General features: G+C 36.4%; 1 protein-coding gene across 1 annotated transcript in view; it reads right to left on the minus strand.

The window, feature by feature from the left end:
• The window catches only part of TARS2 (threonyl-tRNA synthetase 2, mitochondrial), a gene marked incomplete in the record, with an annotated part of 833,318 nt that extends 828,915 nt beyond the window's left edge, over positions 1-4,403 (minus strand). The window contains 2 exon segments of the mRNA XM_044079202.1: positions 3,927-4,150; positions 4,389-4,403. Coding sequence (XP_043935137.1) covers positions 3,927-4,150; positions 4,389-4,403 — 239 coding nt within the window.
• Positions 4,404-14,535: the final 10,132 nt, after the last annotated feature.

The raw sequence follows: 14,535 nt of genomic DNA on the forward strand, positions 1-14,535 counted from the left end.
ATACAAAAAGCACACACCACATCATGGACAAGTAACTCCACACATATGCCACAGTGAAATAAATAAAGGGAGAGGAGCAATGATGACTCAAAGGGAATACCTACAGTGTCATGGTGCATTATATAGTCAGAAGAGCAGGCAAAGAATGCAACTCACAAAATCTGCAAGGATCTGCATAAGTTCATTCTGCAGCTGCAATGCATGCAAAAGTCATAGGGCAGGTAAAATACACGGAAGTGCACAGAAATTGATACCTACAACCCTTGGGATTAGCAAGAGACAATGATATCCTGTGAAGTAAAAAGAGGTACTGGGGTACGTGAACAGCAAGGCCCCTTGCAGCATGCATACGTATGACAAGGAATGGGAAACAAACAGGCACACAATGGGGAAGAAGGCAACAAGATTGATACTGAAACCTAAAGTGTTTATGACGACAGACAGCTCCATAGGAAATATGGACCATTTCAACAGACTGACACAAGGCAGGCCAACAAAACTACCCTCACTGAATTCCAATAAACAGAACACAAAGCACCACAAGGGTCAATAATACATCAGTTGTAATAATAATAAATCTGGTGACAGCTACATCATTCATATATTACTTAACAAAAAAAAAAAAAAACAGACTGAAAATTTCTGCAAATTAAAATAAGACCTTGCTGTTCAATGCACTGCAAACACAATCTGAAGTGTATACAAAAATGTATGAAAACTATCCCAAAAAGGATGGTATTGGCATCTAGAATAAGACAGAGTCACATAGCTATGTTCAGCCCGATGCTTTGATAACAAGTCAGTGGAATTCTCTTGTTAATAAAATAGATTAAACAATAAATAAGATAAAACATGAAATTATGTTACAAGGTAGTATAGATTGAAAATGTAAGTAAATATGACTCATAAGTTTATGGCGCTGTACTTACTTCAAGGTTACAAGAATATGAAGTTACAAATTTGAGGGGGGCAAAGCCTCACATCAGAGGTGTAAAGCCTACCTACAGTGGGGGTGAAGGAGGGCCTTTGCCCCCCCACCAAGTAATTTCTGTCATTTTTTTGTATTTTTTTTTTTGACTAATGTATTGTTGTGTATTTGATCATACATTTGGTACAAAACTATTTTTGATTGTGCCAGTCTGGTAATTCTTTGAAATGTTGGGACCTGCTAGAGTGAATCCCAAAATGTGCATACTGAATGGCCGAATAATCAGATTTATATATATATATATATATATATATATATATATATATATATACTAAGTCTGATATGCCATTTCTTGCTAGTTCAGGAGGCACACTAAAGAAGTTTTAAGGAGAAGAGCGATTTTTGAGATTCGCTTTTCTCCTGTGTTTTCAGTCTTTTTTTGGCACTCAGCATTTCGAGTGCCAACATTTCATTTTGGAACCTGTGAGTTTTGATGGGCTACAAGGAATCCAATAACGCACTGGGAAATAGAAGAGACATGTTCATAATGACATAATAAGGAGATAGCACAATGCTCATCCATGTCAGCATATTCAACATGTGCATGAAAGCTGATCTTGCACTGCAGAGACAATCTGTGGTCTTGGGGGAAAAAGTACAAAATGTATTCATGCTTCCTTGGAGCCAGTTTAGATATTCCCACTAACTTATGCATTCATCAACATAAAATGAAAAGAAAATATCTGTAAAATTCCCTAGCCCACAATTGGATGACAGCTACTAGACTGCATTACCTTTCCTCTCTGTATAACATTGTATTGTTGACAAAATTCAGGCAAGAAAGCATCAGTTCTGTGATGCACAACAATAAAGTTATGACTGCAACACAGATACATCAGTTCAATCAACAACACATTTGCTACAGAAGCCAACATGGGAAGACAGGCAGTTTGTCAATCCTGTGATGGTTGAGGGGTCCAATTACAGCAACGCTGACACTCTACTGAGTGGAACTGAGCAGCTTGCAGCATAACGTCAGAGACATGTGCTTAGCATTGCCAGGCCACTGACAGTGTTCTTCAACAGGCATGTCTGCAATCATGCATTGGTCAAGGGAGTTACTGCGAGCCCATACATTGACATGAGCATGCACATCAGCTGGCAAGGAGGTGGAGTGAGACCTTACAGATATTACTGGGATGAGGCATCTTGTTCTCTGGGCTAGGGATGAGGAGGGCACAGCCATTAAAAACAAGTGGCCCCCATCTGGAAGTTGTGAAACCAGAACCTCAGTCAACTGGAATTATGGTATCCCTTGTCTCTAGAACAGATCGCCTTCACTTTACTGGGGTACAAATGAGCCCAGGAGTGCTAGGAAGGGACCTGGTAGCTGTCAGACAGAAAATTATTATATTGATACAGTGCTCTGCCATGATAGCACATGGATGCCCCATATAATTCAGCTCATTTTAAAATGTTTTTCTTGCTTTGATCTTGAAAGTTCTTATTTCTGTTACCTTTGTATGAAATTTACAGTTCTTGCTGTCAGGACCTTCATAGACCTGCGGTGCTGGTGCTGCGGTAGCGTTGTCGCCTCACAGTAAGACGCTGTCCGGTTCGATTCTCAGCTAGAGCGTCTTCTGTGTGGAGACATGCGTGAATGGGCGTACCTTCATTGAAGGTTGTGCGTCAGGCCCGGCAAGCCGGTACGTAAAAATCAACTGCAGATCATTAGCGGACCAGAGTTCCGCTGTGGCGACCCCTAACCGGGAAAAGCCGAAAGACACAAACAAAGCTGTCAGGACCTTCATAGAAATGTCCATGTCCTGTGTCAGTACTGGACTACAGATGTGTTCCAGGCAATTCCCATCATTTTTCAGCTTGTGACAGTGTTACAATCAATTGATACAATTTAAAAGGGTCTTCAGTTTTTGTCATCCAGGTAGTAATCTTAGCTCATGCATTGTGGGTTGCTCTGTTGTCTGCTTGAAGCATTTTCTCAGTTTTTTTCCCCCCAACTGCACATGGCAGTGTAATTTTCACCTTTTGGAGTTCTACAGCAGACTTGATTTCTCCATTCTACATCACACTTAGTTGCCTCTCTCAAGACTGTCTTATCTTGGGTACCTCTCTGCAGGTTCTAACTATACAAGTAAAACAGCTTCGAACTTCCAATTCTCGTTGTCTTCTCAATAAACCTGTTTCCTACAAATTGCACAGTCTTCCAGCCAGTGTTCTGAAGATAATGACTGTTATGGTTTCTTGATTGGAAGCTTCAGGAACAACAAGCTCTGATAACATTCTGCGTATCCATTTGTATTGCTCTTAAATGGGATCGTGTAGGGAATGTTAATACCAAGATAGATGTTTATCAGCGGTTTTGTGAATGGCTTGGTTTGGCATGCTACAGTATCACAGTAAAATATCACTGACTTCTTATTTTATTGACTCTGAAACACTTATAATAATGGGAGATTTACATTAGCAAAGTTTGTCTGCTGCATTTTAGCACTGTCCCATTTTTGCTTACTTTCTTCTGTTAAAAAAAAAAAACAATTAACAGTTAGCAGAACAATTTTTTTCTGACATACTGAAGTTCTGCTTTCCATTATTTTGGTTATCTACTATCAGTAAAGTGTTACTTACATATAATGTTTAATTGTTAATTTTATTTGTAGTGTATTACTGTAATATACATATTTTGTGTAATGTTTGGATGCAGTACTTGAGTGCACTTGGCCTCAAATGACACTACACTAATTACAGTGTTTTCTTTTATACAAGTATTACTGTTACTTTTCTGATTCACTCGGATTTGTGTACATCAATACTTGAATAATAAGCACTTAACTGATACTGAGTTTGAAGATTCAATCTCTGTTAGTATTATAACGCTATTTGTAGACAAGCTGTCAACAGAATTACCTATACCCTGTCCAACATCATAATGCAAGTACAGAATAGTAGATGAAGAGACTTCTAAAGCATCACAACTTACCTGATCTGGGAAGCAATCTCATATGGAGTTGTTATCAGCGATTCCCCCTTCAATTCTTTTCCATCTGGCATAAAAATTCTTATAGGCAGGCTACTGTGTTGAATTCTTTCAGCAAGACATGCATAATGGGATGTTTTCAATTTCTCAAATAACAGAATTCGTTCAGGAATGTAGAAAGGAAGTGTGTTTGCCTGCAGAGCAAAATACAGCCAGGTACCATTAAACTGTAAGGTTAAAAGTTATTATGTTCTTTAAGTCGTTTTGCATTCTTCCAGACTTTTTTTTAAGAGAACTTGATACATATACTTTGCAGCTACATCAAACTAATTGGATTTCAGTCCTGATAATCTTGTGTGCAACAAATGTGCATCTAGGTCAGTATGCACTGAATATATAACACATTCAAAAAACACATGGAAACATACTTCTGTACCTGACAGACTTCAAAATCCTAGCACTTACATTTTGAGCATGCATAAATTTGCACTCTCAAGGAGGGGAAATGACATGCATATTCTCATTCATAGTCTCTCTCTCTCTCTCTTTACACACACACACACACACACACACACACACATTTCTGTACTTGTGTTTTCATGTCTATATATAATGTATATTGAGATTTAAAAGTATAATTCACATAAATATACATTATACGTCAGACTTAGGATGCACGAGACAGATAATTATGCACATGCACACACAAACATATACACAAACGTAGCATACGTACACATACACTGACACAACCGTCCACAGGTGGCCCATGCGCACAGACACAAATATGTATATGTACACACAAACACACACACTATTCTAAGAGCAAACCTCTCAACTTCTTTACCCAAAATTGTAAATGGCTACTATTAGGGGAGTGTTATCAATGTTATAATTTGCAGGGGTAGACCTCTTCCCAAAGGGCATAATTATGCATTTTTTGCATTGAGTTTTAGGCCATGGTTCAGTCACCAGTTATTTGTATTTGTCAGACCTTCCCTGAGGATATCCACATCTTTTGGGGATTCAGTCATTGCACCCAGCTATTAACTACAGGCAATATAAATTATCTTTGCCAACTTTAATACATTCTTTACAATATTTTGAAAAATTCAGGTTATCTGCTAAGCAAAATAAAACAAATATTTTTAGTTAATAAGAAATCAAGTGAAATACTAAAAAGTAACAATGAATTTAACTGGACTAGTAAACGCATTAAATATTTACATATATTAACTCAAAATGTTAAGGACATGATGAATGCTAATTACAAAGATATTTTGGATATCATACAGTTAATTAATAAATACTGTTTTATCATAGAAAAAAATGTTGACTTTAATTAAAATAATTATTTTACCTAAATGTTACACATTATTAAAACTATTTCTATTTTCCTTCTGGTGGTACTGGATTTAACAATTTAGAAACGTATGCTCTATCATCAGTCGCTAAAATAGTACTACTAGGGATTAATCCAGTGTATACAGCCAAATGAAAATCAATACACAGTGTGTGTGTGTGTGTGTGTGTGTGTGTGTGTGTGTGTGTGTGTGTGTGTGTGTGTGTGTGTCTCCGAATATTAATGATCCTAATTTCACATTATACTATAAAATATGAACTTCTAATCTGATGTGGTTATTGTAAAAACACTTTGCCAAAAATATAGGTAATCCATCAAATTCATACTATTAAGATATTTAAAAAATATATATTCTGGAAAATCCAGATATAAAACGTTTTTTTTATCTTATTTCCTACTGCCTTTACTAAAGATTGTATAGACTACACAAATATTTCCAAAATGCACATGTTAAAGAATAATACTTTTTGGAATCAATTTTTGAATGGTAAAAAAATATTAACTTCTGAATTCTTAATGTCAGTATATGATATTATATTCAAAAATGAATAGTCAAAAATCATCAAAAATTGCTTGTACACCACAGTGATTGTCATAACTTGGGTATATCTGGTTCTGTTAAACGTCCTCTATAGGCATGGCTATTTCACTGCTATTTACTATGTGGTTTGATGATAATTTGGAAAACTTTTCATGACAGGATGTTCAGCAAATACTGTATGCCTGAATTTCTCTGCAACTGTCATCACATTTTATTAAGCTTGTGATATTTCACTAAGTCCCTATCTACTAGGTTGAAGACAGTGGTATTGTGGATGATAGGATGGCATTCTGGCTCTACAGGCCTTGGTTTCAATATAGTTGGTGGTGAAGATGAAGAAGGAATTTTTATATCATTCATTTTAGCGGGTGGACAAGCTGATTTAAGTGGAGACCTGAGAAAAGGAGATTGCATTATATCTGTAAATGCTGTGGACATCAGAAGTGCAACAAATAAGCAAGCTGCTGCAGCCGTCAAAAATGCATATTAGATGGTCACCAGCATTGCCCAGTACAGACCAAAGGTCTTAGAACAACCTGATTTGTGAAAGACATTTTTTCTCTGTGTGTGTCCAGTAGTATGAGGAATGACTGGTCTACTTACTTCCATGTTTTATATAGGAGCCAATGATTATCAAGAAATGTTTCTGTGTGGGCTAAATGCCATGAGGTCTACATAGAGCGATGGTGATTGTTTTGGGCCTGACCTGTCACAGGCGCTTCAGGAAGGCTAGTGATGCTGTTCCTGATTGTGTATGAGTGGATAACGGTAAACTGATCTTGTATCTAAAGCAGTTTCATGGGCCGCAGTTTAGATTAATTCAGGCACTGAAGTTAACTGGGAGTGGTTAACCTATGCAAAGTGGACAATCTAATCGGAATTGGAGGGCTGGGAGTTTGGAAATATGTGGTGGAGAACTTAATTTCAACTGTATTAATGATGTCGACGTTTGGCATGTGTAACGTTTTTGCGCGTACAATTTGTGAAAGATGTTTTTCTCTCTGTGTGTGTCCATTAGTTCGTTCATCACTTTGAAGAGCGCTCTAACAAATTCATATTTTAGCAACAGTTTTTCAAACAGTTGGAGACATATGCCTTGTCTTAATATTTTTTTCATTCTAGTTGAACCTTTTATGTTTGGAATATCACACAATTCAAGAAAAAGGGAAAAAGCATGGAGGACTTGTGTTTTATATTGTCAGGGCTGGGAATTGGCATGCTGTTACAAGTTACCTCACATTTTGAGAAGTTATCAGCAGTAGATCCTAAAGTCTAAGAAATAACTTATTGATTGCTGAAAAGATGTAACGTACTAGAGGTCAGCTGTTGCAGCAGCAATTTGTATAATCTAATAGTGGTATTGAAGAAGGTTGCACTTTTATTCTTTTCTGTATCACTGAACTGCTGTTGCCAAGTGATGAGCAGCTCCGACTGTGTCTATCATTTCGGACTAGAATTTCTTCAGTGTTTTTTTTTACAATGCTTCCTATGCTGTTGAACATCTTCTTATGCTTGTGTCTATTATTTTCATTTCCCCATTGTTACAGCTTTTAGTCAAGTTTTAGCTTCAAACAACCATTGGTAGTTCCTCTGTAGCAGAGAAATTAACTTCTGTTGTTTTTTTGGAATTTGGCAATTGTGTGAGGAAGCCTGCTGTTATCTTAATTGAAAGGCTCCAGTAATCCAAGCACTGAACACACAGTCTTATATTAATATTGTTGGAATTCTGATTGGTTTCCTCATTTTGACACACAATAAAATACTGTTTTCTGTTGCATTTATTATTGCTTAGATACTTTATACAAATTAAGTGCTTTTTATTCCGTATTACTGTACATTTTTACTGTTTAATAAATTCTTTCCTCCCATCTCTCTCCTCCCTTTCACCTCTCGCTTGCTCTTTCCAGCCCATCTCCAACTATACTTCCTTTACCTCATCCTAAATCTTTTTCCCACTACTTGATTCTTCACTTTTGTCCAACCTAGACACCTTCTCTCCAACTATTCATCTCCCTTAATATCCTTCTTTCTTCTCCCTACTCCATCACACTGCGCTGCTATCTCTTAATTTCTTAACCTCTACTCTAACTTCCTATGAACACCATATCCTCCCCTCCCCACTCCCCTGCACTTTCAATCCCTTCACCACACCATATCAAACTCGCACACCATGTTACAATACCTAGCCTCTTCACCATTACCCATCTAGTACTTCACACATACAGAAACACTCATGAACATACCTCACTTCACCTTCTTCATAAATATACCAAACTTACTCTCAAACAGCTTAACCCCTTTATTCATTTAAACACTAATCTCAAACTTAGCGGAGACATCCACCCTCACCCAGGTCACATTAATAATCCACTGAAACAAAACACACTTACCCATATCAGTACTAACATTAATATCACTCCCACCCCAATAAATCAAACCTCTTTCTTCTAAAACATGAACCTCAGGAGTCTATCAAATAAAATACACAAATTTCACGGAACTCTCTCATTCTATGCTCCTGACATAGCAGTTCTGACTGAAACCTGGCTAAAGCCCCAAGATAAGGGATAGTGAAATACTAACCCAAGGCTACAACATCAACTGAATGGATAGACTAAACAAATGGGGTGGAGGTACAGTGATCACATATAAAAATACAATCAGCCTTCAACTCCTTGAACCTAACCCTCTAAAATTCAACAACGCAGCACTATTTTCCAAACTTCTGATAAACTCAAAAAAATGTATAATTATAACAACTATCTACATCCCACCTGGAAACAATCCTGTCATAATTGAGCACTTCCTCCACTGGACATCCCTAGCATTCTCTCAAGAAACCATTGTCATGGGTGACTAACACAGACTGGAATACTTGTTCTGCTGACAACCCGTCAAATTGCATGAACCTGTTTGGATTCTCCCAGCTTATACAATCACCAACTACAGTAGGCAAAACATCTAATAGGCATTCAGTACTAGAGTGGATATTAACCAACAAGCCATCACACACCTACCACTCAGACTGCCTCTCACCTACCTAGTTAGACAATGCCAACACATCATGACAAACACTACATTCAGACAGATGTGCAAGACAAAACATTCTTATCTACAACAATGCAACTGGTCCCTCTATTATTACAGCCTCTGGATGCTGGCGTATCATATTTCTATAACACATTTCTAGACATTCTAAACACCTTAGCATCTCCTGGAAATATCAGAATCAAGACAAACCATGATCCCTGGCTGACAAAAAAATTAAACTATTACTCAAAATCAGAGACAAAGCCTAGGCGAAATACCAGTCCAACAAAACCCAGACCTCCTCCAATTTGTTTTGTCATCCAAGAAACAAAGCCAAGAAATAAGTCAAAAATGATAAAAAAAATGCTACTACATTACCACCCAACAAAAATATCAAAATAATTCCAAAAAATTCTGGGCTTCTATAAATCAACTATTAAAACAAGGTCAACCCAAAACCCCAACACCTAACCATACAAATCTTTCACAGTAGAGCCACACAATTTAACACCTATTTTACAAACTTTATACTAACCCTTACACAAACCACCAACAATACTACTCTAACCATTCTCACAGATCTTGACAATACTTCCCATACCTTTTCCCTCAAAACTGTAAAAACCAGCACCATAAAAAAATACTCAATAAACTTAGGCCTAACTCCTCTCACTGCTGACAATCTCCCTTCTGGACAGCTCAAGCTAGCTGCTGATTACCTTATCTCTCTCTTAATCAATCACTCCATAACAGAACAGTACATTCCCAAGATTTGGAAAATTTCCTACATCACCCCATTACATAAAGGCGATACCTCCACAGACTTTTCCAATTACAGGCCTATTGTCATCTTATCACCACTATCCAACCTTCTACAGAAATGTATCCATTCCCAACTCATGCCTTACTTAAATTCCAGTAACCTTCTAATTCCCAACACAGCTTTAGACCCAACCACAGTACTACTACAGCTCTCTTAAGCTTCACAATCTCTATAAACCATTTTAGAAGCAACGGCCATCTAGTCTCCTCCATTTTCCTTGATATATCCAAGGTGCTCAATACAGTCTTCCAACAGAAACTCCTTAATGAAGTTTCATCCCTTATACTAAGCAACTCTGCCCTTACATGGTTCCACAATTACTTATCTGTCCAGCAGGCTGCAAAATGACAATAAAAACTCTCTTCTCTACTTCCTGTCCCATTAGGAGTCCCACATTAAGTCGTCTCCTATTTTCCATCTTCACCAACAAGCTATGCGCAGCCCCTTCTCTTTATAAACTTCAAGAATAACCTAAAAATTCTTTAAAAGAGGTAGTATCTTGGCTCTCTCTTGGATATTAGAATGGATCTTCAGTTAATCCCCAATCCCAATAAAACTAAACGTATGACTTTCTCAAACAACAAACCATCAGACCTCCTGTTCCCCTTCATGAGTCATTCTTCTAATAACACAAAAATAGAACTGGTTTCTCAAACTAAACTTCTTGGTGTTACAACTGATAATAAAATCAGATTTGACAAACACATTACCCAAACTATTAAAAAGTTCACATTCAATTAGGCTCTCTCTACACAGTCAAACCCTTACTCACTGACTCCACAAGACAATCTATTGCTAGAACACACAATCTCTTCACTTCTTTATGGCTCATCCATTCTCACTAACCTGTATAAAACTGAACTGGCAAAACTAGATGTCTGCTAGAACAAAACTGTCACATTCACTACCATCTCTTCACTGCTCTATGCCAACTAAACTGGCTTAAGCTCACCACTTACTTCATATACACCCAACTCACTATGGCCCGCGGCATACTTTAACTCCCAGAAAAGTGTCCTGCACTCCACAACCTACTTCAACCTCAGTCTAATAAAAGACTATTTAGATCTTCTGACACATTCCTCTTAAATCAATCCCCCCAAACAAACATTCCACACCAAATCACCTACAGTTCTAATTTCTCCTCAAATCTTATATAATTCTTGGCTCTGCTCCTGCCTTACACCTGGCTGATTCCTTCCATCCTTCCTGCCATCTTTATAGGCTTTCCTTCATTAGACCACACTGTTGATCTTTACTTACTCAACATGATAGGAGTCTCTCTTTCCCTTCTATTTTCCCCTCCTACATCTCCTGTCTATTCCTCTGTGCCTCATCCTTCTTCTCTTTCTTTCTGTACTTCTCTACTATATCCTACTCTAAGTTTACTTCTCTTTTAGTTTAATCATACCTTCCTAAATGAAGTAAAATCACTACTTCCCTCCATCTTTCTCTTGTATAGTTAAGTGTTCTGTCTTTTTTTAATATCTTTATTTATATGTAGCTATCCTTGTATGTGCCTCTATTGTATGAGTTAAGTATTGTATAATTAATTATCTGTAACCATCTTTATTTTTTTGCCCCCCCCCGCTGAAAAAAAGGCTTGTGCCCAGTCGGACTTTCACAGTCAACATACATTAAATAAATAAATTATATGGATATGAATAACTGATATAACATACAAAATAACAGACAGTATGTAATATCTAAAATAAACTTAATGCCAGATACAAATAAAAGAGCAATTCCTACCATAATTGCATTATTGAACAAAAACTACATTAAATAGTAAGTCTAACAAGTCTTATCTAGAATATATAAAATAAAAAAATATAAATCATTTACTAAAGATAATTATTGGGATTACGCTACAAAAATAAAATTTTCAGTCTTAAAATAAGAAGGAAAATTATATTAGTTATCAGCAAATATCAGCTCGTAAAATCTAGATCCCTCAGAACCACAAGGGCGGGAGACTTGAACCTTGACACGGTTATAAATAGAACGTGCTGGAGGGACAGATTCATCACTGGAACAAAATCCCGTACATGTGAGGCAGACACCTCGCTGGCCTTGTTCAAGAGTGATAGGCATAGTTTTTATTCAAACTAAAGGGGTGGCGAAAGCCACATAACTATGGGCTAGGCTTATAAATGCCCTTGGGCAGATAGCCTAGTATGAACCTATGAACCTATATCACTTCTTTATACTGGAAATTATATTCATAGCAGCAAGCATATTCATAGAGCTTTCCTCACTCCTCAGAGATTATGTATAAAAAACAAGACATTGGATGCTGGACATGTAAATCCTTGTTGAAAGCAGAATGACAACATATGTTTTTTGATTTAGTTGAACAAACTTTTTTGAAAGAAATTAATAACTTAATGCACACATTATAGCCTGATAATTTCAACCTTAATAAATCTTTAATTTATTTAAGGACTCCAATCCCTGAAACCATTCCAAAACTACAAAAATCTCTTCTTTGGAATATACTAGCAATAGCTAGAAAATGAGTAGCTAAAAAATGAAAGAATGAAGCTACACTCTCAATTGTGGACTTTAGTAATATTGATAAAGTTGTTTGTCAAAATGAAATAAAAACTATCAGGATGAGGGCAATTACATTAACTTCTAATTATAACTGATGGCAGAAGTTAAGTACTTTATTAGAAAAATACCGATGAATTATTTGCTGAATTATTATAGATAGCTTGATATGGACACATCTGTAAATAGTTATCATTTGCTGTTTAATGTGTGGTTTTGTATTCTGATGCTCGTAATATGTTAAAAGTTTAATAAAAAATATTAAAATAAAGAAGGGTGTTTCAAGAAATGGTACAGTTAGAGTAAAATTTGAAAAAATGCACAAAGAAAACATGAAACTTTCTGCTGTGTCAAAGAAACTGGAAGGAACATACTATATTAATTTTATGAGAACACAAATAAGAAAATGGGCTAGTATCTTACAGCAGGACTTGTTAACTGGGAGAGAACACTGAGTGCATCCTCCAAACCTGGCCATGAGAAAGCAGCCAATACATATGTTAGAAGAAATGCAAACAAACCAGCAGAAAGAGTTGATCCTGACAAAACATAGGCATAAATTAAAAATTGGAGGGAGAAGAGTATTTGTGGAAAATAATTACTCATTGTATACTAGGCAGAAGAGAAGCAAATTTATTCCAGCAATTGGAAAATGTAGAAAGGCAGGTGTGAGTTTCAAGCTGATGTATACAGCTGTTGTCAGAATATTCCTCCTGGAGGATCAAAGACATTTTTTGATGCAAAACCAGCTATGGAGGAAATGAAGTTTATCCAACTAAAAGTGAGCCAGCAAACAAAAGGGGACTCTTGTCTCTCATTCTTCTGACAATAAAGCTCACAGAAAGACTTTGGGCTTGAACTAAACTCTGGTATTGAGAGACGGAGATCAGAAAGACCAGCAATACCGAAATTATTGAATACATGGGAGACTATAATGCATGTAACACAATTCTGAAATATGGTTTTGCTAGAAAAAGTGGCCAAGAAACCTGGACTTTTGTCAACTTTGTTAAAACTTGTGGGTGGACTGTGAAGCACATACCCAACTTTATATTGTTAATGTTTAGAAGCACATTAAAGGGGAAAAAGAAGTAATCAAAATAACACTGCATGAACAAAAAATTTCAAACAAAACTCAAAAAGTGTCTGCCAATGAATAAATAATTTTATTGACAATAAACGATAAAAAAAAAGTTAAGCACTTTTTTCCTGTATTTCATAAAAATGACAATCAGAACAGACACATTTGAACTTCCTACGTTCTTACATAACATTTTTGGTTACTAGTTTTAATCCTGCACATATGTCACTTTTTGCTTGGTTCCAAGTTCCATTACAGCAGTTGAGAAAAAGAAGTAACTGTAAGTAAAACATTTTGTTTTTATTAGTACTTGTATAAAACATTTCAAGATTTAAATTGCATGTTATACTTTAAAGTAGTTTGTATAGTGTACAGTGTGCATTCAATGGCTATTTTAAATGTGGGTAAAGTCTTTTCAATAACTGGTGTATGTGTTAAAGATATAAACAAATATTATTTTGTTGTAAAAAATACAAGTTTGAAAATATAACTGGAGAAGAAAGGCTGGACAGAAGCAAGTTTAAGTCAATATGATGTGATCATGGGCTTCTGGGGTTGTGTAAAAGTACACCAACTGCACTATGTAGAATTAAGATAACAATTCCACTTGCATTCACTGGAGTAAATGCCTAGATTAATGTGCTTTGCTTAAGCTATAAATGAGTGGGGGGAGTTGCATGGAAATAGGCTTGAAATATATGCCAAAATGAGGAAAACCATGAACATGTTACATTCCTTGCATATGAAATGACATTAGCTTATTTTTCCCATATTAGCAAATGTTCCTGTGGAAGAACTTCATATTTCTGAGTCCCTTCCTTTACTTGTCAATGCTTATAAATATAAAGGGAAAAAGTGGACACACATGCCTAGTTCCTCTGTTCACACATCTCATCAGAGATGAAACCTGGCACTTTAATTTTTACCTCTGAACCTTATTATTGTATCAGGGAATGTAAATGCTTTGATTACTCTACTTATAAAATCCCAGCTAACTTCGTCCAAAGCTTTCTCTGCATGAAGTGCCACCAAGAACAGCATCATCTTACTATCTGCTTCCCTTTGCATCATCATTGTTCGCTTAATTCATTCACTCCAGTGGAACTCGGGAAGTTTGCACTGTACCAATGGGCGTAGCCTAAGCCATTTGACAGAATCAAATTATGTCTTAACATTTCATACATGTGTTCATATCTCTGGAACCATATGGGTGGGTTATGA

Source organism: Protopterus annectens, chromosome 8.part0, assembly GCF_019279795.1.
Source record: "Protopterus annectens isolate FY-2018-M chromosome 8.part0, PAN1.0, whole genome shotgun sequence".
Taxonomy (NCBI): domain Eukaryota; kingdom Metazoa; phylum Chordata; order Ceratodontiformes; family Protopteridae; genus Protopterus; species Protopterus annectens.